Source organism: Peromyscus leucopus, chromosome 1, assembly GCF_004664715.2.
Source record: "Peromyscus leucopus breed LL Stock chromosome 1, UCI_PerLeu_2.1, whole genome shotgun sequence".
In the NCBI taxonomy this organism is placed as follows: domain Eukaryota; kingdom Metazoa; phylum Chordata; class Mammalia; order Rodentia; family Cricetidae; genus Peromyscus; species Peromyscus leucopus.
Window position 1 is genome coordinate 64942378 of NC_051063.1, and position 25945 is coordinate 64968322.

Below are 25945 nucleotides of genomic sequence, written 5' to 3' on the forward strand. Positions count from 1 at the left end.
GCATGGCTCAATATGAAGTGTCGTCTTCAGTCATTCTCCAGCTCATTTTGAGACAGCATTTGTCACTGGACCTGGAGCTCACTGATTCAGCTAGACTTGCTGGCCAGTGAGTCCCAAAGACCCTCCGCTTTCTGCCTTCTCAATGCTGAGATAACAGATCAGCACACCTGACCTTACAAAACAAAACAAAACAAGAACACTGGAGATCCGAACTCAGTTTCTTGTTTTTGCATGGTAACAATCTCCCCAGCCCTTCTTCTTCTGTTTCTTTGAGGTAAGGTCTCATGTAGCCCAGGCTGGCTTTAAACTCTATGCAAGCGAGGATGCCCTTGAATTCCCACCTCTCCTGCCTACAGCCCTGCAGTAATGGAAGCACAGGAATAACCACTCAGATTTCACCTTAAAGAAAGGCCAGAGAGTGTGTGCTGAATGCAGATTATCTCCCGGAGAAGAACAAGGCTGGTTACTCCAACGGCACAGCAAATTCTCTGTTAGATGCTGAGGCAGCCTTCTAGAGCCCTGGACTCCAGTGGCATACCCCTGGATGTCTCTAGGACACATTTTTCCATTCTCTTTCCCAGTGCTGCCCGAAGTCAAACTGTTTTCCCTTTAGCTGCTGGAGTCTCCTTATCTGTCTCTCTGCTTCTTCCAAAATGTTCTGTGTCCTTTGTGGCCCTTGCATCCAACCTCACTTGCTTCTTGCCTTGTGCAAAGCCCCAAGTGACCTTAATTCTCTGGATCAAAAGAGCAAGCTCTGATGGGGGCCCCCAAACATCTTTCCCTGGCCTTCTCTCAGCTTGGAAACCATGTAGCAGAGGCCAGTGTACATCACCTAGGTGCCCAGGCTCATATAGGTCCTTGTTCTACTCCTCCCTCCCTCCCTCCCTCCCTCCCTCCCTCCCTCCCTCCCTCCCTCCCTCCCTCCCTCCCTCCCTCCCTTTTCTTCTGAGATAGTATATTGCTATGTAGCTTTGGCTGGCCTTGAACTCATCAGTTCTACTCTGCCTCCTGAGTGCTGCTGGGATTAAAGGCCTGTGCCACCATGCCTAACTTGCTCTACTCTTTTGAAGTGAACTGGAAAGTAGCCTGTTCCTGCACAGGTTTGGCAGGCTAACACAACCATTATTGCCTTAGGGAAGCCTCTCTAGCAGGAACCACCAGTAGCTATGGTCTTTGAGTGACTGAGCATGCAGGAAGAGACCAGTGGGCACTGAAGCAGAAAAGGAAAGGGGAAGGAATCCATCCGAGGCTCTGAAGGACACAGTGGGAGAAACTGTAGGAAGCTCTCCTGTGGACAGCAGCAGTGGAGTTAGTGTTACGTGCAAAGTCAACAGGGTGTGCTGCAGGAGTGAGGTTAATAATCAGGGTAAGCCTGCCACAGCAGTGGAGATGGATTCAGGCTTCTCGAGGAGTAGCTGCTGGGCATGACTAGTAGGAGGAGTTGGGAGTCACAGAAATTGCTGGACTCGGCCAGATGAATAGCTGTTAGAGAGGTTACAGCACGGAGGGCTGGGCATGCAGTTGACTACGTTCTTGTCAATGTGGAGCTATGCTGGGGGTGGGAGCTGCACTTGTGTCGTGACAATCTCTGTGGTATAAACTCTACTTTGTGGGCATCCTAAACTACACTGTGACCACTGCATTTAACAGCCAGCTCCCAAGATTCCTAAAGTTCCTGAACTGGGTCTGCAGATATAGGAGGCAGGCCTACCATCAGGTGGTTTTGATGTGTCTGAGAGATGCAGATGGACTGCATCCCTTCATCAGCATTTGATGTACCCAGCTCCACTCCGTGTACTATACATGTATCCTTCTATACCTTATGAGGGGAAACAGGCATCCAGCTAGGTCACAGCAAGTCAGGGAGAGTAAATCTATGCACACATGCAACAGTACCTGACTTGAAGTACTTGAATCTGTACCTAGCGCCTGCATGTGCTCACACTCTTGGACCACTGCTGAGGGCAACTTCCTGAGGACAAGAAGACTCATCTCCTACCTGCTTGCCCCAATGGGGGCTGCAGCTGGTTATGGACATACCTAAGGCCATGGACTTTCTGGTTTCCACAGTAGCAGGCAGGACCTTACCACTCTCACAAGGAGATTGCTGCGCTCATAGGTCACAGGAACACTGTGCTGCCCATTGACAGGACGATAATCGTGGCAGCCTAGCCTAGCCTGCCCCTGCCCCAGCCCTATAAGTCACTCCTACCAAGTGAGCCTGGAGCCCAAGCCGAACTCTGAGTGGCCCAAACACATGTAAATATGTTTATGGTACTCCAGAGCAAGGAGTGTCTCATGGGAAGGATCCAGGGTGACCACACGTACACCTTACAGCAGAACTCACCGCAGTGCCGTTGTTGTCCCGGAAGACATCCTGGTTGAAGTAGTCGAAGAGCTTCTTTTCCAACTGGAGCACGACCTGCCGGGTCAGAGATGCATCAGTGCCTGCCCAGCTCCCACTCCTCAGGCCGGGTGTGGCTGGTGGCTGCCCTTAGTCATGAGCCACTTACCTTCCGGTCATTGTCTGACTCCCGAAATATCAACTTTACAACTTCATTGGTATCAGCAGCCCGGACTGTCTGCATCGTGGCCTTTGTGCAGAGCGTCTGCAAGAAGACAAGGGTGCTCAGTCCCTGTCTGTCTACCCATTGCCCCAGTTGGTATCACCCAAAGCCCACAATCAATGGTTTCCCAATGTCTCCAATGGGAATGGAAGGGGATTAGGGTTCCTCGACACAAAGGATTCACATGCACTCCAGGAGAACAGCTTGACAGTCTTTGTGGGCTATTCCTCAGAAGGCCCTCCACCAGGCTACACAGGGCCCTGACTGCATGTAGCTGATAGGGTAACACAAATGCAATATGCTCATGCTTCTACAAGAGGCAAGGTTTCGTTAGCAGTGCCCATGCCAGGCAGCAAGTTGAGCCCTTCAAGGGACTGGCTCCTTGCTGTTGCTGGCTGCCCTGAGCCCTATAGGGTTGGCTATGGCTGTCAAGATGTAGAAGGGCCATGGCATGGGGCACTAAACCCAGAAGGTGCAGAGGTGGATGGTCAAAAGGTCAGAATCTCAGGAGATAAGTCCTGGGCTCTGCTCACGAGTCAGGAGAACTGAGCGCGGGTGTGACAAGGGGCAAGTAGCCTGATGAAATCAGCAAATGCTCAGGCTGTCTGTTCCACCAAAGGAATGAATGGTGGCTATGAAGCAACCACAGCCTTCTTGTTGCATGCTTGGCTGTGCTGTCTTTGGTGGTCCTGGACCAAAAGCAACCAGCTAGAGCATTGGTGGGTAATTAAATTCATGCCTGTTTGAATTAACCTCAATACATGCAGGAAGGGGTCAAAGAGGTCACTCCCCAAAGGCAGGCCAAAGTTGGGGACTGCCCCCCTCCCAGGCACAGGAGCCACTAGGAACAACAGCCTTCCCTCTCCCCTCTGCCCCAAATACACACACTGCAGGGGGCTGGAGCGAAAACAAGACACTTACAACACAAGTGATAAGGCAACACAAGATTCCTAGAGACAAATGCAAAACACCTCTTAGACAAACGGAGGTTCTAAGTAACTGCCTCTTGCCTTGATGGCGAAGATGAAGGGAGAGGCTACTTTCTTGGCCAACAGAACAGTTGCACAAAACGTGTATAAACAGCCAAGTCAAGGAGAAAGCAAGAGCCTGTCACCTGGACTGGGATTATAGGAGGAACTACTTGGGGCTAGTGACAGTCCTCAACTGAGCCATATGTAAACAAAGTATTTTTATTTTTAAACAAAGAGAATGAGCTTTACTTATAAGGAAACCAGTTTCAGAAGTATCTGACCTTTTAAGGTCTCCATATTGCAGGATCCCTTGGAGGTCTGTGCTGTGAAGACGCAGAATTGCTTAAGTTCAGGGCTCTGCACCTCATTCCTGCCTGGGGCCCACCGAGGTGTCAGACACCCATTGGAACAAGCCCAGGTGCTCCTAGGCAGCTGGAGCAACACAGTCCCCATCCTATAAGGTGGATGGGGGCGAGGGTGAGTGGAGCCAGCCCTATGTGCAGCATTCCAGCCCAGGCCTCCACTCCCCAAATACACTCCAGGCCAGGCCATTGACATTCAGGGCACAGATCAGCTAACCCAGCCAAGCCCCCAAAGTGGCTTTTGGACTCTGTGTCACAAATCAGTCTGGCTGCCTTGGAACTGTGGAGGATTAGGACAAGTACCCAAACAACCAGGGGCATCAAGGCCACCCAGCCCCCTGCATCCCATGGAGGTCTTGGCCCATCCTGATGCTAATGCGCTTAAGTGGCTTAAGCTGCTTTCTATGAATGGGGGAAAGGCTCTGGGTGGGGGCAGGCAGGCAGAGGGCCATTGTGACCACTGCAAGATGGTTCAGGAAATTCATGGTTGTGTCTCCTTGAAGGCATCTGCCCTCAGCTGTTAAAAACCCTGCTTTATCTCACCAAGCTGGCAGCTCCCAAAAGATCGACATCTTGAAGGTCCCCCAGAGCTGTGCAAGAGCCAGCCACCCCGCCCCTTTCTCCCACATCCCTTCCCATGGAACCTCTCCATTCACAGGTTGTAAAGGCTCCATCAGGACTCAGCAGGCAAAGCGGCCTTCTCTTGGCCTTTCAAACCCGGGAAGTCGTGACCACTCATGCAGAAAGCTGCCAGGCCCAGCCTTTCCGGCTCAACCTAAGGAAGGGATTTTAACTCTTTTGAAAAGAGAAGAAATAACCCAAATGCTATTTTTTAAAAGCCATCTAAGATCCATTTTTACCACCAATGGCTTCATCACAGGGCACTGGAAGGGTTAGCTTAGCCCTCAAAGGACTGTTTTGTCTCCTGGAATATGCTAGGATCACCATGTGCCAAGGATGGTCACCTGCCTTTCCTAGTTTCTTCTTGCTTAGACAGCTACCAAAGCATGATGCCTAGTCTGGCATCCCCAAGCCCAGGACACTGATGACAGCGACAGACAGCTGTTTTTTGTGCTATCAAACCACACAATTTTTACAGCTCATTAGATTTGCACAAAGCTACCCATAATCAGATGCCCTCGTGTGAGTGTAGGCATTGGCCAACTCATCCCAGGAACTAAATCTGTTCACCTTCCCTCCACTCAGCTGTCACAAACACTACTCACAGAGATCAGAACTCTATTAAGGGCAAATAGCCTGTTGGCCCTGACAGCAGACCAAGCCTCTCAGATGTAATGTGAAAGAGTCTGTCTGCAAAAGCAAAATTTACCTGTGCTTTCTTTAAAAACATCTCTGTCTGTCTATCTATCTATCTATCTATCTATCTATCTATCTATCTATCTATCTATCTATCTATCCATCCATCCATCCAGAGTCTCTCTATTATGTTGCTCTGGCTATGTAGAACAGGCCTGGCCTTGAACTCACAGAGCTCTGCTTGTCTCTGCCTCCCCTGCAAAAAATCTTTAAAATGGAATTTACCTGTGTGTGTGCATATGAGAGTTGACGTGTGTGTGTGTGTGTGTGTGTGTGTGTGTGTGTGTGTGTGTGTGTGTCACCACATGCATGTGGAGACCAGAGAACAATTTGTAGTTGTCAGTTCTCTTCTTCGACCACTTATGTCCCTGGGATGGAACTCAGGTCATCAGTCTTAGTGGCTAAGCAACCTCACCCACTGAGCCATCTCATTGGTCCTTACCTGCGCTTTTTGACACACAGGTATATCTGGGCTAGACAGTAACAGTCAGCTGGCCTCGAACCTCAGAATAACCAGGTTCCAGCCCACTCAAGGTCCTTCCTAGACTATCTCCTTACAGGGGCAGGGGAGGGTGCAGCTGTCCCATGAGGAGATGGCTTCTTAGTCCCAGGACAACCTTCACATGGCCTCTGGACATTTTTGAATCTGCTTTGGTGATCTGGGGAGGTTTTAAGCACGCTTGTAAGTTTTGGAGCTACTGTTGATAATAGCGGTTGAAGCACATTGTAGAAATACATAAAGAGATATTAAAAACTTTGTATCAGCAATGGAATCCAGGCAAGGCAGCTCTAAGCTCAGTGAGAGTGCATCTGGCTAGGCTGTCCTCCAGGAGTTCCCCAGCTACAAAACACAAACCAAGCCACACTGCAGCCTCTCTGCAGTATCCAGCACGCCTGCCTCCAAAGCCAACAACATTCTTTAAAAAGCATCTTGGTGCATGCTTGTCAGCAGCTGAAAGAGTCCAGAATTGCCTTCACTGGGCAGGTTTCCTCTGTACCTTGCCATGGCATATGGTGGGCTCCACCAGGTTGGGTTTCCAAAGGATCATATAGTCCTGGGCTAGGCAGACAGGGACTCCTAGGTCAAGCTTTCACGGTCCTTCTCTACTGGCCTCCGGTGCCAGGGCTGGAGTGGGCACTGAAGTCCTGTGTCCATCGATCACCTGGACATGCTGCATGGGTCTCCTTACCAGACTATAGGGGTTTTCAGGAAGCCAAGTGATCCCAGCACCCTTGAAACTGGCTGGGTGACAGACAACTAACTAATGAGGCTTCTTGGAGAAATAAGAGGGGGTTATAGCAAAGCAGATGGGGGTCCTTGGAAGGAAACCCCAGCCTGAACAAAGGCAGGCCAGGGCTAGGCAGGAGTCTAGAGTACAGAGAGGGGCTGCAGGAGCCTTTGGGAAGGAGGGAGCTGGGGGTGGCTACATAAGCAATGAGGGTCACAGGAGAACCCTGTCTTGAGGCTGAGACAGTGGAACTGAGTAAGGGGGGCAGTAATATTGAAAGGGGGTGGCCACGGCAGAGAGACAGCATGGAAGAAAGATGGACCAGGACTAAATTGAGAGGTGATGGATAGAACCATAGGGTGGAGCACAGATGTGGGGCCCATCCCTGTGGCTCAGGAGAGGCCAGAATAGAAACAGGGTGTACACAACAGCTGGAACCAAGGGTCTTCTCACTCCTCAGAGGGAGAGAAAATCCAAACGTGCCTCGAAATTGCCTATTTCATTCACCCAGACATACAGTAAATGTACCCGTATTAAAGTCATTCCTCAGCAGAGCATGGAGCAGTGCCTTTTGCCATTGTCCCATCCCTAAGGGCTGATGAGACCCTCCTGAATCTTAACCTTCATCTGCAGCTGGGACCATGTCTCACTCTGTGGGTACCTGGTTTGGGCTGCAGGATATATAGCCTCAGGGATAACTTGGGTTTCTGGCCTAAGCTCCAAGGCAGGAATAGTGAATGCCATATTGTAGTAGATCCTGCTGAAGGACTCTCCATGGTGAGGAGCCAGCTTTGGGGGCCCTGGACGTCTAAAGGAGCTTCAGGTATCTGTCTGCACTCTGGCCATGCCACTTTATGCCAGGCTAGCACCGATAGTGATAAATAATTCTGTAGAGGAAGCACCCAGACAAGAGTGACAGGCTCTGTTTTTGGGACCCTTTTACTCATACTGGGTTGCCTTGTCCAGCCTTCATATGAGGGGAGGTGTCTAGTCTCATTGCAATTTGATGTGCCATGTTTTGTTGATATCCATGGAGGCCTGTCCTTTTCGGGAGAGAAATGGAAGAATGAATGGGGTGGAGGTGGGCAGAGGAAAGGTTGGGGGGGAGGGGCTAGGAGGAAAGGAAACTGATGTCAGGATATAAAAAAATTTAAAAATTAAAGAGAGAGAGAAACAGAGAGAAAAACAGAGAGAGAGAGAAGGAGAGAGAGAGAGAGCGCGAGCGAGCACACGCACTAGGCTCACAGGAACAGGATTCAGAGCCCCAGAAGACGCCTCCAGAAACAGTGGGGCCAGGAATATCCATTTCTGTCTGACCCCAGATTCTCCCCTGGTGCTTCATTACTTTTTTTTTTTTTTTATTGAAGATTCATACACTATATTCTGGTCATGGTTTCCTCCCCCATTTCCTCTCAGATCCTTTACCTCCATACCCATCCAACTCCATGCCTTCTTTCTCTCTCTCTTTAGAAAACAAACAGGAAAATTTAAAAAGCAAACAAATCAGAATAAAAACAATGAAAAGGAATGAGAAACACAAACACCCATAAAAACATAAAATTGGAAAACATAATATCCAAAACAAAAGACCAGTGAGATAAATAATCAAACAAAGCAATATGAGACAAAAAGAAATCTACAAAAACACATAGTGCTGGGATTGAGGCCTACCCTTGAGTGTGGTCTATATACTCGGTGAGACTCCATTGGAGAGAATTTTTTTCCTTTGCGAGTGATTGTCTATTGGAAATAGCTTCTTGGTTAATGACAGGAGCTCATGTCCAATTTCTCCCTCAACACTGGAACCCATATGAACCTGTGAAGGCCCAGTGCATGCTGACCATTAAAAGTTTTTGTTTGTTTATTTATTTTGAGACAGGGTCTCTCTACATAGTCCTGGAACTCACAGAGGTTCCAGTAGACCAGGCTGGCCTCAAACTCACAGAGGTCCACCTGCTTCTGCCTCCCAAGCGCTGCGATTAAAGGCGTGAGTCACCATACTCCATAATGGCTATATTATACTTGTTTGTTACTCAGACCAGGATATCTGCTGGTAGCTAGATGGATGAATGCCCCAAGGATGGGTGCCTATCTCTTGGTGACATCCAGGGTTCCCCTGGCATCTCTGCAGAGGGAGGAGGCATCCCAGGGGTGATCAGGCCAGGGCAGGTGAGCAGCTCTTTGAGGGGACAGAGGCCCTAGTCCTCAGCAAGGGCTCGAGCACAGGCTGGCCAGCATCAGCACCTGCAGTTCTCCAAGAGCCTCTGGATATCTGGGAGGAGGAACACAGCCAGCATCAACTCCTCACTGGGCCTGCTTGCCTGGCCTCTGGCTAGAGCACAGCATCGCTTAGAATTTGTCCCAGGGGGGACATGGGCAGATTGGTGGACAGCTCCGGACCTTGCAAAGCCACCAAACACTCCATTGTCCAGCCCAGGACTGTGCTCTGGGAGGGGTTGACGCCTCCATTGTCTAAGGTAGCCTGTCACTCACCAGTAGCTGCACAAAGCTGTGGGGGCAAGGTTTAATCCTGACTTTAGTCAGCAGATGAAAACCAGAGGCCAGATGTCCCAGGCTGTTTAAAAACCCAGAGCCTCCTGGCCTCACTTTTTTTTTTCTTTCCTTCAAGGGGGCTTGTGGGATGGGAGTAGGGGGGTCAAGAGTTAATCACAAAGCAGTACCACCACTAACAGACATCACAGGCAGCAAGGGGAGCCATTTCAGGGCAAGATAGAAGTTAAACCACCCCCAAGAGGATTAGGCATCCCTTCCACCCCAAGTGAAACCTGAAGGGAACCATGCCTGCAACTCCATTTGCAGAACCCAGGAGACCAGGCCCTTCAATGCACACTCGATAAGCAAGCAGAACCAATGATTCTAGGGCTCTCTCGCTGCTCTGCCCAACCAGCAAAGCTGCCAAGCCAAGAGTGGAGACACAGCAGTCAGACCTGACCCGGCTGGTTCCTAGACTTGAGGGCCACACACAAAGAACAAGTAACTCCTCAGTGGTAAAACCACCTTCAAACTGAAAATGCAAAGCAAGCCGACTCCTTGAAGCTGTGACGTCCCCTGGTCTTTTAAGTCACAAGATTGGTGTGGATCCTCTCCTGGAGGAGCAGCCCCAGCTGTCTGTGCTTTAAGACCTCACCTCGCCAGCACTCTGTGTGGAGACAGCCTAGAGCACAGGCAGCAGGAAAGCCGCAACTCTACCTCTGTGGAAGCCCGTCTAGCCAGCTGGGCACCAGGTGACCAAGACCGGCAGCTTCCCCTAAGTAAAACCTTGTTGGGCACTTCCGCTTTGTCCCTACTCAGTCACGGTCTGCGCCACTAAAAACCAGGCAGCCCTGGTTCCCACAGTGGTGGAGATATCCATCTGTTGGCAGCCTCGGGCTAGCTCCCTGCAATCCTCATCCAAGGCTCTAGGATGGTCGCACCAAGTTCCAGAGGCTCCTCCGTGGGTAAAGGTGTCACATGGTGGGATGACTGGTTCTGCACTGTAACCAGTAGAGGTCTGTCTGCACAGGGAAAGCAGTTAAGTGACCTCCTGCTCTTGAAAAGGGTGCCTGACTCACAGGCACAGGGACGACCTGGCACTCACAAGCTTTGCATGTGCCTGTGGGAGGATAAGGGAAGGAAGGAAGTGGGGTTGCCGGGAGGAAGGAGTGGAGCTCAGCACGGATCCACTCCAGGTAGAGTGTGGGGGGCTTGCTCCTCCCGTGGGCCTGCCTTTGCTTGTTTCGGGCATCAGCTGCTGGGTGGGCTTAGAGACAGAGCTTATCAATTTTTCATGCCCATCCTCTAAACATGACCCTGTTCCTGAGCCATTATTCCTCTGACAACTTCATGCAAGAAAACATGCAGACCCTCTGATAGCGTGAAATCAGGAACAAAGGCCTGGGGACAAAGGAGGGAGGGGTGGCTGTGGCCGGCCAAACTTCAGCCACACACAGATGTTCCTCGGAATGTCTGAAAGCTGATGTTTTAAAAAGAAATGAGCCTTAAAACAATGTCTTCAGTAGCGAGGAGGGAAGGCAGTCCCAGCAGCATGTTACTGGACCCCTATGGGGCCAGACCAACGTTGCAAGTTTTAGTGATGGGCTGTACTGGGCCCTCACATCCATCTGAGCTGTGTGTTCCACACCACAGTCTGTTCTCTTTCCAAGATGAATTTTGCTTCATAGCTTTCCAGTTTAGTGGCATTTGATCTACACTAAGACTTCCAACAACAGTGATCACTCAAGACAGGAAAACTTGATGTAGAAACTCTGGTTTGAGACAACTGAAGTACATTTCGCTACTGAGGGGCAGCATTCCAGACTAAGAGGGGTAAGGCTGGGAGTGGGGCTACAATGGCTGTGCTACCTCCCACTGTGCTGTGAATGGGGCAGGGATGCTGAAGAAAGTCCAGTCCCTGGGCCAACTGCTCTTCCATGGTGCTGGCACAGAGTGGGGCTGGAAGCAGGGACACAGAAGTGCGTGTGCCCAGTGAGGCTCCTCTGACTCTGTCCACACATGCCATCACTCACAAGACCCCTTCAGCATCCATATTCAGCTACAAATATGGTGGCTGTATCCCATCTCATCAGCACGCAAATCCATCAGTGTCACTAACGAATAGTGACACTCATGGCTGTGGGACACACACGGGCAGACATGTGCAGGTGCTCATTGACATGAGGACAAGCTTCTCCAGGAAACCTGAGCTTGCAGAGATCACCTGCCTTCCTAGCCTCTGCTGCTCTGCAGGTGACTGTGACTCTCTCTGACCGCACAGCCTCTGCACAGGGGCCCACCAGGTCAGAGGACACGGCCAGAAGGACACAGGCCACTAACAATGAAGGCTCTGCTTTCACTCTGGGACACTTCTGGGTATGATGGGCTTTGAAGTCTCCTGAACAAGTGAACCCCTTCTGGCTTGGGCAACTGAAGTCCATGGGATGAGCCTGCCCTGGTCTAGGCAGCCAGACAGATAGCAGCTGGTATGTGGCAAGAAACTGCTTGTGCCAAGGAGGCCCATCTTGTATGTAGAGCCGACACCTTGACAAGAGCATGTGAGCCTAGGACAGGCTCCTGACTGGAATGGTGGTCACAGACAGTGCAGAAGACACCCATCCTAACTCAGTCTTTCTCTTCCCATCCAGGGCTTTTAGCTAAACTCCCGTCAAGCAAATGCACAGACGTAAGGCTCCCCGAACAACCTTCCCACGGCAGAGATGACAGTAGAGCGAAAGGGACCGAGTGCAGTGAGCTCCCAGCCAGCCCAAGGCTCTACTGAAGAGGGAAGGACTCCCAGCAAGTGCTCCTAGCCACGCTGGCAGTTCCCACAGATGTCCCTTGAAGCATATCAAAGGACAATCCTTACCACTAAGCTCACATTTTGATGTCTCTAAAATGAAGAACTGACCCAGAGAATAATCATTATGTAGGTTAAAAATAGTATCTTAGAATACTGAACATTAATATAAATTTGGGTTCTACTACATAATATGCTGTTGAATTAATAGAATGTTTTCCTGGGAATATTTCCAGGCGATGCTAACAAAAAGGCCCCCACTACTGCTGTTGATGCAGGGTGCTTAGACACTGTAACCCGCACAAGCCAGACATCTTGGATCCAGAACACACTTGCCTCACCAATAAAACAGTGGATGAAATCCTTAGGTTTAAATGCAGGCCACTGTGAAACAGGCACCAGGGATTTAAATGTTAAAATGTGATAGCCCTCACAGTCTGTCACTGTCCTATGACAGCCACTTGAATTTTAAAACACAAATAAGCATTGTCTAACCATTCCTTGATAACTGGTGTCTATGAACATTATTTCAAATCATATAATGGAGTGGACAATAAGGCCAACTGGCAAGTCACTCAAGTGACAGCTCTAAGATGGAAGCATTCAGCATATGAAAATAGTATCTAGACAAATTCTCAGACATTAACTGCACCCCAGTCAGAAGTCAGCACACACATAAGAGATGCTCATCTTGACTCCTGTTCTATGCCCTTTGTGGTGGAAACCAGGGTCCTGGATCCACAGGAAACCATGTGGAGAAGCCACTGCCATCCTTATAGAGGCAAAAAGCCACCATGGAGCTGGCAAGGATAATACCACATCAGGTCTAATTGTGTCTGATAAAAACTTGTGACTTAATAGTATAATCAAAAAGTACTGAATTCACCCTGCCAACCTTGCATACCTTGGGCATGCACATAGACACACTCAGCTTCTGGATGTCCAGCCCTTCCAGTCTGTCATCTCTCTTGAAGTCTAGATGGGGGTCAGTGGGTGCCTTGTCCCATAGGGAAGTTGTCTGTGGCCAGGCTATAGGAACTACAGATACTCACATCAGCATTACAGCCACTATGTCACATCTGCGGCCTCTCAGGTGCCCAGTAGGGCACAGCACATAAAACATCCTCACTGATCCCAAACCTGAGTGTCCTAGAGCTAGCCTAACTAGCTCATGTGTGCTTCCCTGGGCAGGGAGGCACAGCAGCACAGCCTCACTTAGAACAGGCTGTAGATCGGTGGCTACGGGACTGTGGCGGCTGACCAGTCCACCCTCGGTGAGGCCAGAAGTTCAGACTGACTCAGCGGAAACTGAGGGCAGGATTTTACATGATTTCTTGAGTGTTTTGGAATGGGGCTTCATGTGACACAGGAGGCCTGAGAGCAAAGCAGGTCTGGCCACTGAAGCTTCCTTCAGGCAGGCCCCATCCATCACCCCAGTTCATCTCCTCTGACTATCCAAACAAATGAGTTCCAGGTGAAGAGCCTCACCGTGATCTTGGAGATCAGAAGAAGCTACCAATGATGGCAGAGGAAACACCTGCTGGCTGGCTAGCACTGTAGTCACAGGGTGGGGCATAAGGGCAAAGTTCACGTCCACTGTGCAAAATTCACATCCCACAAGTGCATCAGCCGTGGATGCTGTTTGGAGAACTGTCAATCAACAGTCGCAGAGGCCCATTTTCTGTCTTTCCCCTTGCTGGACACTGTCAACTGTTCATATGAAATGAAACAGAGTATCATAACGACCCTGTCATTTCCTCTCCTGAGATGGCTTGCCCTGCAGCAGCTGGACAAAGGTGGACATGGCACTAATGAGCTTGAGTGACTTGTTTGTCCCACCAAGGTAGGACAGGACCTACTTTTATAGGAGTATGGGCACAAGCTGGGGCTCACATGTAGCAGGCACCCACATCCAGGGACCAGAAGTGTCTCACAAGACTGCGCTGCCCCTGTGGATCATGCTCTATTGTGGCCGGAGGTACACCTGCAGCAGGACCCCTTCAGGATGTCCCTAGGATCATGAGGTGGGGAAGGATGGAGAGAAAGCAGAGCAGAGTCCCCTCAAACTCTTAGAGCTGGGACAGGCCGTAAGTATGCAGCCAGACAAATCCTTGAGCAGTGAGTCCAAAGACCTAGCTCCTCTAATAGGGTCTTGGAATAGAAAAACAGAGGAAACACTGGCTAATTAAGGTATGCAAATTGATCTTTGCAGAAGTAAATACTCTGAATATAAAATCCAAACTGTTGTTATAACTTACTGCAATACAGCTGATATGACCACCCCTATTCAGAAATGGACCAACTAGGTCTCCTTCTGAAGTCATTAAAAATACAACAATTTTAATTAGGAATTAATTATGTTACTGCCATTACTTTTCTGAAGCCGTCAAATTGGGTGGTACTTTGTGTACACCCTATTTGAGGCCCCAGGACCTAGGCTTCCTGCCACCTGAAGGCCCAGTCTCCTGCAGGCAAAGGAGGAATGAAATGTCCCCTTGACCCTGTGGGAGCCCTGGTGAGAAAGTTAGAAGGGCTGCTACTACGACTTACTGCGGGGGACTAACATGAGTGTGCAAAGTGTTACAGGCACTGGTGAGCGCCGCAGTGCAGATCTGCCTGCACTCTTGACTTAAGATAGAATTCTAAGGGCTGCTAGCCAGGTGAAGCAGACCCTGAGGGGCTCATGGGAACTCTACTGGACTCTGACACAGCAGTGCCCACATCACATGAAGCCCAAGTTTTAATGCTCACTCTTCACAACACAGGCAAAGCTTCATATCACAAAGGGCTGCTAAGGCTTACCAGGGTAAGGCCAAGGCCAGTCATTGAAACGCTGAGGAACAGGACTCAATTCACATAGCTGTCCACACACAGCAGGGTGGACATGGCTGCCACAACTGCCCCTGTTCACTGAGCCCCTGGGGATATGCTGGTTGATGCCTAGGCCTAAGTCCCTCTTGCTATGGTCTGAAACATGTTCACAGTACGTGTAGGCTGTGCGCACAGGGGCACAGCAGAGGGTTTGGTCGAACAAGGACCCAATGACCACTTCAGCTGGACCCCACACAAAAATAGTTCACTGGCTAGTGTAAGGGGCTGAGGGGGTCCTGTGGAGCCATCAAAAGTAATGAGCAGGTGCAATATTACCTCACTGGCTGACTTTTGGGAGCCCCTGGATACTAGTAGTATCTGGACACCAGGGAGCCTGAGCTGAGCTGTCTTACGGTTGTATGGTCTTCATCACTTTGTGGATCACTGCGGATCCTCTCAAAGTGCTCATCAGAGCTGGCATACCCAACACTGAGACCACCTCAGTGCCACTCTGCACTGTGTCCCAGGAGTCCCTCTGCTGAGGAAGGCATCTGCTGAGACCGTGGTGCCTTCGCTGGGCCCTGCTCTAAAACAGGTACAGCTGGCATCTGAGCGTGTAGCTGTCAGCAACTGGCAACAGGATTTTCAAAGACAACCAGCTTCCAAAAATGCATCTATCACCACTACTGATGGGGAGGTGATGGAAAGCAGGTGTGGTGAGCCCAGGCCATGCAGAGACAGGCGCGGATGGCACTGCTGTCACTCTGCGTCACCATGGCCAGCTGAACACCCCAGCTGCCAGTTGCCACTGTGCAAGGCATAAAACATACCCTCCAAGCAATCCCAGCAGCAGGACTGTGCTGGAGACTGCATTATTAATTAGAGTAATGGCGCGTGGTCCTGTTACACGGCAGGATAATCGTGTTTAATTTGTGTATGTTTTAATTATGGCTTAAGCGGTGCCAAATTTGATCACAGTATCATCTTTTCAGTTCTGCTCTGCAAGCATGTTTGCATTAATTTGCATTTGAAACATAAGAAGCTGCTCTTCCTGGGAGCAATGCCTCACAGCTCTACACACAGAGCCTCTTTCACAGGCCACCCATCCCATCCCCACACTCCTCCCTCACTGCAAGTGACAAGCAGGTCTCTACTGTGCTCCAAGAGCCCCCAGAGCCTAGAGGCTGGTCCCTTCCTGAGGCACCCCGGAGCCTGAGCCCGCCCTCCCTGCAGGATGAACAATGGCTGCATTTAATGCATTTAATTTACTGAGATTGGGCTTAGCTCATTGGCCTTTCATTGTTTTGGAGATAGATTTAATTAACCTCTGATGAATCTTGCCAGCCAGTGTGATGGTGTGAGACCCCAAGGGGCAGGGCTATCAAATGGGCCCTATTCCCTGCAAGACTGGGATCTCCTCGCCTGTCCAGGATGGCAGGAGAACTGAGGGGGCTCTGTTCTGGGTGGGGACCCAGTGGCCTAAGAAAACAAAGCAAAAAGCCTAGGCTGGGCCAGGCACTGACGATCCATCTCCACTTTCATTTTAGGAGGTAAGCCACCTGTAGATGAAATACCTGTATGTGTTGGGTATCTCAGGCACCAGCCCACCCACAGCCCCAGGACTGATTTTCCAGAAGACACACACCTCCCTGCAGGGCATCCTGTATCCTGAGCAGCAGACCTTTCTACTTATGACTGTGTCTGTCTGTGACTCTTCTGATTTCTCACTCTTCTTGTTTTTTTCTCTGCTTTTCAGAAATAGGGAAGTCACTTGGAGGTGACCTGCCAGAAATGAGGGTACAGAATCCCTAAGAACACTTAGGGTCTTCCCTAAGGTCACGGCTGGTCTGCAGGTATGTACACTGAGGCATCTGAGGCCCTTCCAGGAAGAACAAGCACAGAGAGGAGAAGTGAAGAGAGGAAGGAAGGGCTTGGCATTCCAAGCGGCCATGTCCATGAACTGGGGTTCCAGGCAAAGGCCCACAGAAGCCGCCATAGGCAGTGCTCCAGGAAGCAGGCCTGGCTCGGCTGCATGGTCCCTGTGGGTGAGTTCTCGGGCAGTTCTAGGTGGGGTGGAGGCTCCTGGCAGAGGAGCACATGTGGTAGAGCAAGACAGAAGACAGAGCAGTGAGCCTGGGAGGTGTGGTAGGACAGATTTCTCAAGTGGGGTAGTGGGACCATGGAATTTTCACACTGGGCTGGTAATGGTAAAATCACCAGAATACAGGCTCTTTAGTCTCAGAGCTACAACCTTTGCTTCACTAAATGGGCTTTTAAAACCTACACTAATGCATTGTTTCCCACATTCTTTTCATTTATTTATTTATTTATTTATTTATTTATTTATTTATTTTTGGTTTTTTGAGACACGGTTTCTCTGTGTAGCTTTGCGCCTTTCCTGGAACTCACTCCGTAGACCAGGCTGGCCTCGAACTCACAGAGATCCACCTGCCTCTGCCTCCCAAGTGCTGGGATTAAAGGCGTGCGCCACCACCGCCCGGCGTTTCCCACATTCTTGATTGTTTGCTTTACTTATGTGATAAAGTATATTCAGAATATAAAGGTAAGCTTTACTGGCTGGATGAATAGCAGCTATCCACAGGTCTTAACGAGCCTCAAAAGCCCTCCAGGAATTAAGGCACAGATCTAAGATATATTCATTTACTTACTGAGCAAATAATCCAGTTTAAAAACTACTGATTCTCCTCCCACTCCTTTGCACGTGTCAGATGGATAGCAGAGACAAGGAACTCCAGGCCTCCAAAGTGGGAAGGGTCGCACACCAGAATTAGTGATTTTGGGAAGAGCCAGAGTCATCAGGTGGGTGGCATGCCAGGTCAGCAGGTGCCCTGTGCCAATGATCTCAATGCCCTGTTCTGGGGGCCTCCCTGAGGAGGAGGCTTCCTTGGGGATGTTACAGCAATGTAGGTCATGCTGTCCCATCCCAGTGGCTTTGAGAAGAAAACTGTAGAGGGTGCTGTTCATAGAAGCCCAGCAAAGCTGAGATGACCACAGCACACCAATGCCAGAAGCCCCCATGTGGAAATGCAGGCCAAGCTGTGCATTAGGAAAGCACCGCACAATAGATGACAAGTGGCTGCAGTGGTCCCTCCTCAGGCAAGGCCCAGAGCCCATAGTGAAGTACAGTGTCTATAGCCCTGGTACTATGTGTCGTCTAATACCTGGAGGGAGGCGGCACAAAGACGGTGTGTTTAAGAGACCTGCCACTGCAGGTACCTTGCTTATGGCTGGAGAGACTCCTCCTCTACACTCTTGGGGCCTCTCCCTGTGCCTGGAGACACTGCCTGTCCCTTCTGTGGGAGTCTGTACAGCAGATCACACACAGTGCTGCCCCATCTGGAGTGGGATAATGCCACAGATGAAGCACTGTAAAGAAAGTTGGGGCTTAGCTGGAGACCCTGTGTTGTGGACATCTCAGAACTGTGTTTCCAAGATGAATATAGACATTTTATTCACGGGCAAGGAGGCTGAATTCCAGTGCAACATGATAGCAAGTCCATAGGACATTTTCTCAAATACAAAGGTCCTTGAATTTGTGCTACAACTTCATCCAGATCTGCCACTGGGTAGCCCAACTACTTGGCTCTGTAAAACCTGGGAAAAATGAGACTTGAACTCTGGCTCCTTGGCTGCCTGATTCTCAAGGCCATGCACCCTGGAAGGGATAGTACAGGCAATGTAGCTGCATTAGTCAACACCATCTGCTCAGGCATGAATGGGGACAATGTCCAGTTAAAAGGGGTTAACAGCAGGCTGTGTTCAGTGACAGTTCCAGTGAAGTAGGAACTTCATGTAAGAAACTTAGAGAGAGTCCTGTCCCAAAAGCCACCCCTCCTCTTGGAAAACCTCTCTTCAAACAGTGAGGACTGCAGGAGACCTGGGTGGCTTTGCAGATGCATCAATCTGCCATCAGGTGACAAAAACTCACCTTCCATGAGGCCAGTGCAGCTAGGCCAGTGCTCCAGACACACCTAACACTTAGCAGATTACCATAAAGGCCAACAGTTCTCTGACAGACCAGGAGGCAACACTGATTTCTGTGGGTTGCCTGACTATTCACAGAGGCAGCCAACAACCATGAGACACAAACCATTCATAGCTTGAGGAAAGGGGACTACGCAGTTAGGTGAGATCTCCTGGTGCTTTCTCTAAGTCCCACAGTCCCATTCTCCAGTCCTCATCATGGTGTGACCCACAGCAAAGGAGCGGTAGCTGGAAGACAGGCGTCTCCCACCCACCACTCTTTGGTGCCTGTTCCAGCTCCATCATCACTTGGCCTCCCCAGTATCCCTGCCTCCAGCTCAGCAAAGCAGCCAACACAGCTCTGGCTGGAAGCTAATAGGAAGCTATATGGTACAGGTCAGGCTGATGAACCCCTGGGCACTTACTAGCTTCCTTGGGTTTATGATAACTGAAGCTGCCCAACCCTTGCCCAGGTGCCATAAGGAGGCAAAGGGCAGGCAATGAAGCTAACGGCCCTGGTGAGCTCCTTCCTGACTCTGCATACAGACCTGCGGTATGGAATATCCACATGTCCACTCACCCACACAACCAAACTGTCCTCCCACAGAAACACATCCTGAAGGGCAGATTCAGAGAGTGCTCATCAGCCATTCTGAGTCTGTCCAGATGGGCTGCTTTTTCTTATAGCCTGCGTTCCACCCAGAAAGAAAAGTCTACTGTGAAAAAGATTCTCTGACCTTTTCCCAACCACAGACAGCTCTAGGTTGACCAGCTTTGGCCTTCTAAGAGTCCTTTACTTTCAAAATGGCCACTATGCTCCAAGTGGAAGCCTCTGGGGAGGCAGGGAAACCACTGTGTGCAGCAGAACTGCTGGCCTCCAGCAGTAAGCTGGCAACTCTACTCAGAAGCTTGGGAACAAGAAAGTGGAGGTATGGGAAATGAGTCTTTAATCTGACTGTTTTAGAAACTGCACCTGCTCCTCGGTATTCCTTCCTCCTTCATGGCTGGGTTTAGATACACTGCTACTTCAAGGAGACTGAAGTGACAGTCATAGACCCTGTATGGATCTGAGCTAGGTCCTCTGCATATTTGTTATGGTTGTGTAGCTCAGTGTTCTTGTGGGACTCCTAACAGTGGGAGTGAGGGATGTCTCTTACTCTTTTGCCTGCTCTTGGGACCCTTTTCCTCCTAATGGGTTGCCTTGTCCAGCCTGGATATGAAGGTTTGTGTCTGGTTTTATTGTAACTTGCTATGTTTGATATAGCCCTGTGTTTGGTTGATATCCCTCAGACACCTGCCCTTTCTCTAAAGGGAAATAAAGGAGGAGTGGATCAGGGGGAGAGGGGAGGTTTTTGAGGGAGAGGGGACTGGGAAGAGTGAAAGAGGGGAGAAATGCAGTCAGGATGTAATGTATGAGAGAAGAATAAAAGAAAAAATGATGTACTGCTACCAGGAGCCATTGAACACCCAGGATCCCCCTTCCCACTACCCATTGAAAATCCAGGGGAGACCCCTGCACCCACTGGGCATCTAGAGAGACCCCTTGTACTACAAAGTTCAAAACGCACCCTGTGGGCCTGCCCTGATGAGGTACCTGCAGCTTAATTAAATACAGAAGGATTTTAATGGCACATCACTCATTTCTATCAACCAAAGGGAGACACCTGCTCAGCTCTCTTTAAAAAATAATTTTCTACTGAGGATGGAAGATTAATGTGTGACAAGATTTGGAACTAAGACTACTAATGCAAAGATAGTAATATGAAGTACTGCATGACTTCATGCTGTTCTTACTGGGCCCCTGCATGCGGACTACGTAGTGTTGCCACATGCTTGAGAGATCCTAGGCAGGGTGGTATGGAAGGTGGAAGGGGTAAGTGTCTCATTTTTGCACCTCCAGTTTTCTGCCACCAGAGAAGGTAGTACATCCTAATCATATAAGAACCAGGAGAGAACGGCAGCAAGAAGCCAGACACTCAGTTACCTGTCCCAGGCTCAGGATGCCAGCACGCATCTGGTGACAGGCATGGACCTCACTATAGAGAGATCTAGCCCTTAAGCCAACATCATAGGACTTGCTTCCCTTGGCAGCACACCCTAGCCACATAGTTTCCTTCCAACCTCAGCGGTCACATCACTTGTCTTGGCACCAAAGTTTGCCAGCTGCAGTCACTCTAGGGATTCCAGGACCCTGGCACCCAGCCTAGAGTTCCCATAGTAGTCAGCATAGCTTTAGAGTTCCCCAAACCAAGAGAGCCTCAATTGATTAAATCAAGAAGAACAACCAGTTTCCTGGTGTTTGATGAGGATTAAGCAGTGGAAATCCCAGGGGGAAACAGCCCAGAGCTCAACCGTCTCCAGCTCTGCAGGTATCGAGCAGCAACACACAGTGGGTTCCCCAGGCTTTTTTCTTAAGGGACACTGAGCCTGCAGGATGCAGGGACGCCTATTCTGATTGGTTTTTCGAGACAGGGTTCCTCTGTTTAGCCCTGGTTGTCCTGAAACCAGAGTTGTAGACCAGGCTGTCCTTGAACTCACAGAGATCCACCTGCCTCTGCCTTCCGAGTGCTGGAATTAAAGGCATGCGCCACCACCGCTTGGCCAGGATGCCTATTCTTAAAGCCAGTGATGTCTGACTGGCTGAACAGCTGCACAGACCCCTCTCTCCCCACCCGGCAAAAATTTACTTAAAAACCAAAAAAACCATAAACTATGAAAATGCTAACATGGAAGTGGCCTAAACAGCATTTCTTTGCCACAATTGGTTCTGCCACAAGGGAACTCAATGCCTAGACTGAGGAGGCAACCCATGCTTACCTACCTCTACAACAGATTTGGAATCCAGGCGGAAGTTGAAATCACCAAAGACAAAGTAGGAAACTTTCTCAAATCGCTGGTCGATGATTCTGGGAAGAGAAAAGGAGACAGTGGTCACCTGATGCCGCAATGCTGGCCAGCCTAACTGGCCTGGGCCAGCTGCTCCTCCATGCTCCCCAAATGCTTCCTGCTATAAAGACCTTATGGTGATTGTTTCTTGCACTCCTAAATCTAGTGCAAAGGCTACCATCAAGCACACTGCAACAAACAGCACTTAAGTGTCCTCATTGGCTGGCCAGGAGGATGTGGAAATCAGCAGTGCAAGCAGGACTAGACAGACACTTGAGTGAGAAGAGCATTCAGAAGAAAGGGGAAGTGGAGAGCTTGTCCCAGGAAACAGGTATGCTTATGTCTGCATGTGGGACTCTGTGCCCACAGGAGGACACTGCCTCCACTGCCCACAGTTACCCTCCTTTTACATCATGAGCTCATTCTTACTCTGCAATCACATTCCACCCAGATGCTTCCAAGTCACAATGGGGATCATGCTGCTTTGCTGAAGGACCTCTCTACAAATTCTCTACCAATCACAATCACTTTATGAAGAATTGTTCCCATCGAGATATAAACACACAAACATTTGGCAGATGGACACACAGCAGCTTCCCTTACAGAGGAGCCGAGTTTCTCAACTGCCACGTGGAACAGCTCTCCTGCTCCGGAGGCAGGGTAAGTGGTCCTTGTTTCTGATTTGAAAGTGAAGCGAGGGTCACTTATAGCACAGCTTCGCTAACCAGACACCATCAGAACAAAAGTGTGCCTTCTGTTCAGAGGCAGAGGACAGCAGCTGTTATTCCAGAATTCACTGGCCACTCCAGCCTTATCTATGCTACCTGCTGTGACAAGGTCCAAGGTAGAAAAGAGACGGGCTCATGTTTAAAATAAAGTAATCTGGACGCACTGTGGAGATGGCTCGCTTGCTTGCTCCACAAACATGATGACCTGAGTTTGAATGCCCAGCATCGACTTAAAAAGCCCCATGTGGCTGTGTGTTGAGATGGAGAGGGTAAAGACAGGCAGATACACCCTGAGAGCTTGCTCCCTGGCCAGCCAGCCATGCCTAAATGACCAGGAGAAACTCTGTCTCCAGGCAGTAAGGTAGACAATGACAGAGGAAGACACTCAACACCTTGCTCTGCCTTAAACATGTGTGCTCACAGTCACATCCATGCATAAATATGTGATACACACAACACACATGAAAGAGAGGAGGAGGAGTGGGGAGAAGGAAGAGGAGAAAGAAGGGGAAAGAGAGAAACTTGATTATTGGGCAGAAATCAGACAGACTTTCTCAGTCACACTGACTCAAGTGTCAGTGGCTAGCCCAATGTGTCTTGCTGTGGCCTGGTTATTGCTACCCTGTTACAGATGTGCTGCTGTCAGCATCAATGACTACCACCAGGGAGTGTAGCCTTGGGGTGGGGTCGGGTACCTAGAGCTGAACTCAGGTTGCAAAAGAAACCTGGAAAGTAGCAGCCAATGAAGCACCTGCTCATTAGGAAGAGCCGTCTCGTATGTGGAATTGTTGTGACGTGGGCTACACTGCTTACACAGTGAAAGTATAAAGGGTGTCCAAACCCTGGGCTGACAGAAGGAAGTCACCGAGAGGAAATCAGTTACCCCGGAGAGGAATGTGGAGAGTTCTGTGGGCCAGGCATCCTGTGGGGCTGGAGAACTCTGCCCAGTGGCCCAGGCTGGGAAGAAGTCTTCTCTACTGGAATGGGACTCTGTTCTTTCGTTGTTATGTCTGTGGGGCCCTGTGCTTGGCTATCGCTGTGGGCTTCCCTCCTGCGGCCTGTTGCTGCTCCTTCTTTCCACTCACACAGCCTGACCCAGACTCCCTGGGCTGTGTCCTTCCCAGTGCTGTGTGGGATGGTCTGAGAAGTACAGTCTCTGCTCTGACTTTCCTACAAGGCTGACTGGTCTGTCATGAAATAGTCCACCACTTCCTGTGCAAGCTGCCTCACATCACAGAGCACACGGGTCAGCCTAGGGAAACAGTGGGAGACCACCTACTCTTTTCCATAGATTTAAAAATAAACATCTATTCCTATATACCTTTGGTTCATATGACTTTTAATAACAAAGTTTTATTGACATTCTTTTAAAAATTCCTTTAGCTTTTTCATATTCCTCTTATGTAAAATTTGTTGTATCCTCCGGCCAAATTCCATGAAAAAAAAAATCTGTCTTCCCTCTAGTTGGAATTGCATTTAATTTAAATATTAATTTACAGAGAAAGTCGCATCTTAACAGCAATGCAAACGGCCGGCAGCTTATCTACTTTTAAAAAGGTTGCTGTGAGGGAAGGTGGCTGAGGGGTGAAGCCCGTTCACAGCGGCGAGGGCTGAGTCTGGCTGGGTCACAGGCTGTGCTCAGCTTTGCCCCTTCTGCCCTTCTTCTTCCTGCTCACCCAGTGGGTGCCAGCACTGCTTGGAGTAGTGAGGGGAGTGGGACCCATCCCGACAGGACCCCGTTTGTCTCTCAGCAGGAAGAACAAGGGGAGAAGTCTTAATGCGGAGAAGAGTCAGCAAACACACGTGATATTCCAAGAGAGGGAGAGAACACTAAAGTTAAAGGTTTGATGGAGGATGGAGAGCAGTGATGTAGAAAGGAGGAGGGGTAGGCTAACCCAAACTAGAAACTCACTGCTTCGTAAGCTAATTTAAAAGTATAATAATAATTTAAAAAGAAGTTTAAATAGTGGTACCCTAATAGGTGGACAATGGTGCTCCAAGAAAACATGAACTAAATGAAAATCTCAGTGCTAAGCATAGGATACCGCTCTATAACTTATTCGTCAGAGAGACTCGGAGGCCCCCCAAACAATACAGACTATTATCTATGCTCTTGGTCATCCACCTTAACTACATGGTAAGACTGAGTTTGCACTGGTTACAGGACAGGGGTTCTCAACTTGTGAGTTGTGAACCCTTTGAAGGTCGAACAACCCTTTCATAGGGGTCACTTAAGACCATCAGAAACCACAGACATTTACATTATAATTCATAACAGTAGCAAAACTACAGTTATGAAGTACCAAAAAAAAAAAAAACAATTATCTGGATGGGGGTCACCACAACACGAGGAACTGTATTAAAGGGTTGCAGCATTAGGAAGGCTGAGAACCACTGTTGTAGGACATAGAGAAATCAATCTGCAAATGACCAGGAAGATCTACCATGTTTTACAGTGCCCCGAAGGTAGATGCAGGTTGCTGGGGGAGAAAAGATAGTGTGGTCTTATCCAGTGCTGGACCCTGATTTGTTACAATACAAAATGCTACTATTATACCGGCAAGATATGCCTGGGGGTGTAATAGTGGCATGACTATTCTGGGAATAATCAACTTTTCCCCTCCTAACCAGTCCATGACCAACTAGTTTCTGATGGGATCTGAGGGTGCTCTCCAGGGGAAATTCATGTCTGATGCTGTAACCCTGGTGAAAAGTCCAAGGCTGCGGAGGTCTTAAGCCCTAGGGGACCCTTCTACTGTTGTTTTGCTAAATGTCCATGTTATCAAACTGCCTTTTGATTAGAGATGTTTACACCCACAGACTGTGCTGCTCTCAGCCTTGGCCAGAGACTTTCTGCAGGGGGCAGTGATGAACACAGAGACTCAAGGCTAGTCCAAGAGCTGAGGATAAGTAACCGTTGAGTGCTCAGCCTTCAACGGAACATCTTTATCAACACCAACACCACCCCTGCCCATCAAAGCTTGGGAACAGTGTAGAAGGGAAGCTGGAAAGAATTAAGATCTGGAGGATGGGGAACAGTGCTGTAAAATGCCGTCTTCTGGACATGACACATCTGTTAGACCCAGGAACTCACAACGGCTGGGGACCAGCACAAGATTAAGCCACCCAACAGTTCGGTGCAGATGGAGGTGGCGCTACCACACCCAGCTAAAGAGCCACGGGTAGCTGATCGCTGGTGGGGAAGGGAGAGTGAATTTTCTTAGAAGTGTGGCCCCGACAGGGTGCCCATGCTCCAGTGGACGACCCCACACCCACGTGCATGCAGGCAGCACTAACTGGACTTCGGGAGATATATTTAGTAAAGGACATGAAGACGAAGGTGGGAAGGGGTATGGTAGGGGTTGGAGGAAGGGACTGTAGGGGACAGAGGTATGAAATAAATCAAAATATTTCAGAAGACACAAAACAACAACAAAACCACTAATTCATATCACGATGCTGACTTAGGGTGTGAGGAAGGATGCAATTGGTGAGGACACCAATGCTTCTACCAGGGACACACAGGTGCTGTGTGATGGGTACCAGGTTCTACTAGGAGTCTAGAGAAAGCAGAGAGCCATTCTGACCACATGCAGGAACCAGAGGCCTGCTGCCCACCCCGGGCCCTTCTTGCCTCATTCTCCCCTACACTCAAAAGGTTGTTGCCTGTCTTATTACCTGCTCTATCTCCACAGTTCAACCGGTTTCCAACATCTCACTTTCGTTTGTGGAGCCCTGGACTATCCTCCCTGACTGTGGCCAGCCTGCCCTCCTCTTGGGGGATGGATGGGGTCAGA

At 49.6% G+C, this 25945-nt stretch overlaps 1 protein-coding gene across 1 annotated transcript in view; it reads right to left on the bottom strand.

Moving 5' to 3' along the window:
- The window catches only part of Inpp5a (inositol polyphosphate-5-phosphatase A), a 202630-nt gene that overhangs the window by 20821 nt on the left and 155864 nt on the right, over positions 1–25945 (bottom strand). The window contains exons 9-11 of the mRNA XM_028869475.2: positions 21356–21440; positions 2514–2609; positions 2348–2422 (exon numbers count right to left, since the gene is read on the bottom strand). Coding sequence (XP_028725308.1) covers positions 2348–2422; positions 2514–2609; positions 21356–21440 — 256 coding nt within the window. The remainder of the gene's footprint in view (positions 1–2347; positions 2423–2513; positions 2610–21355; positions 21441–25945) is intronic.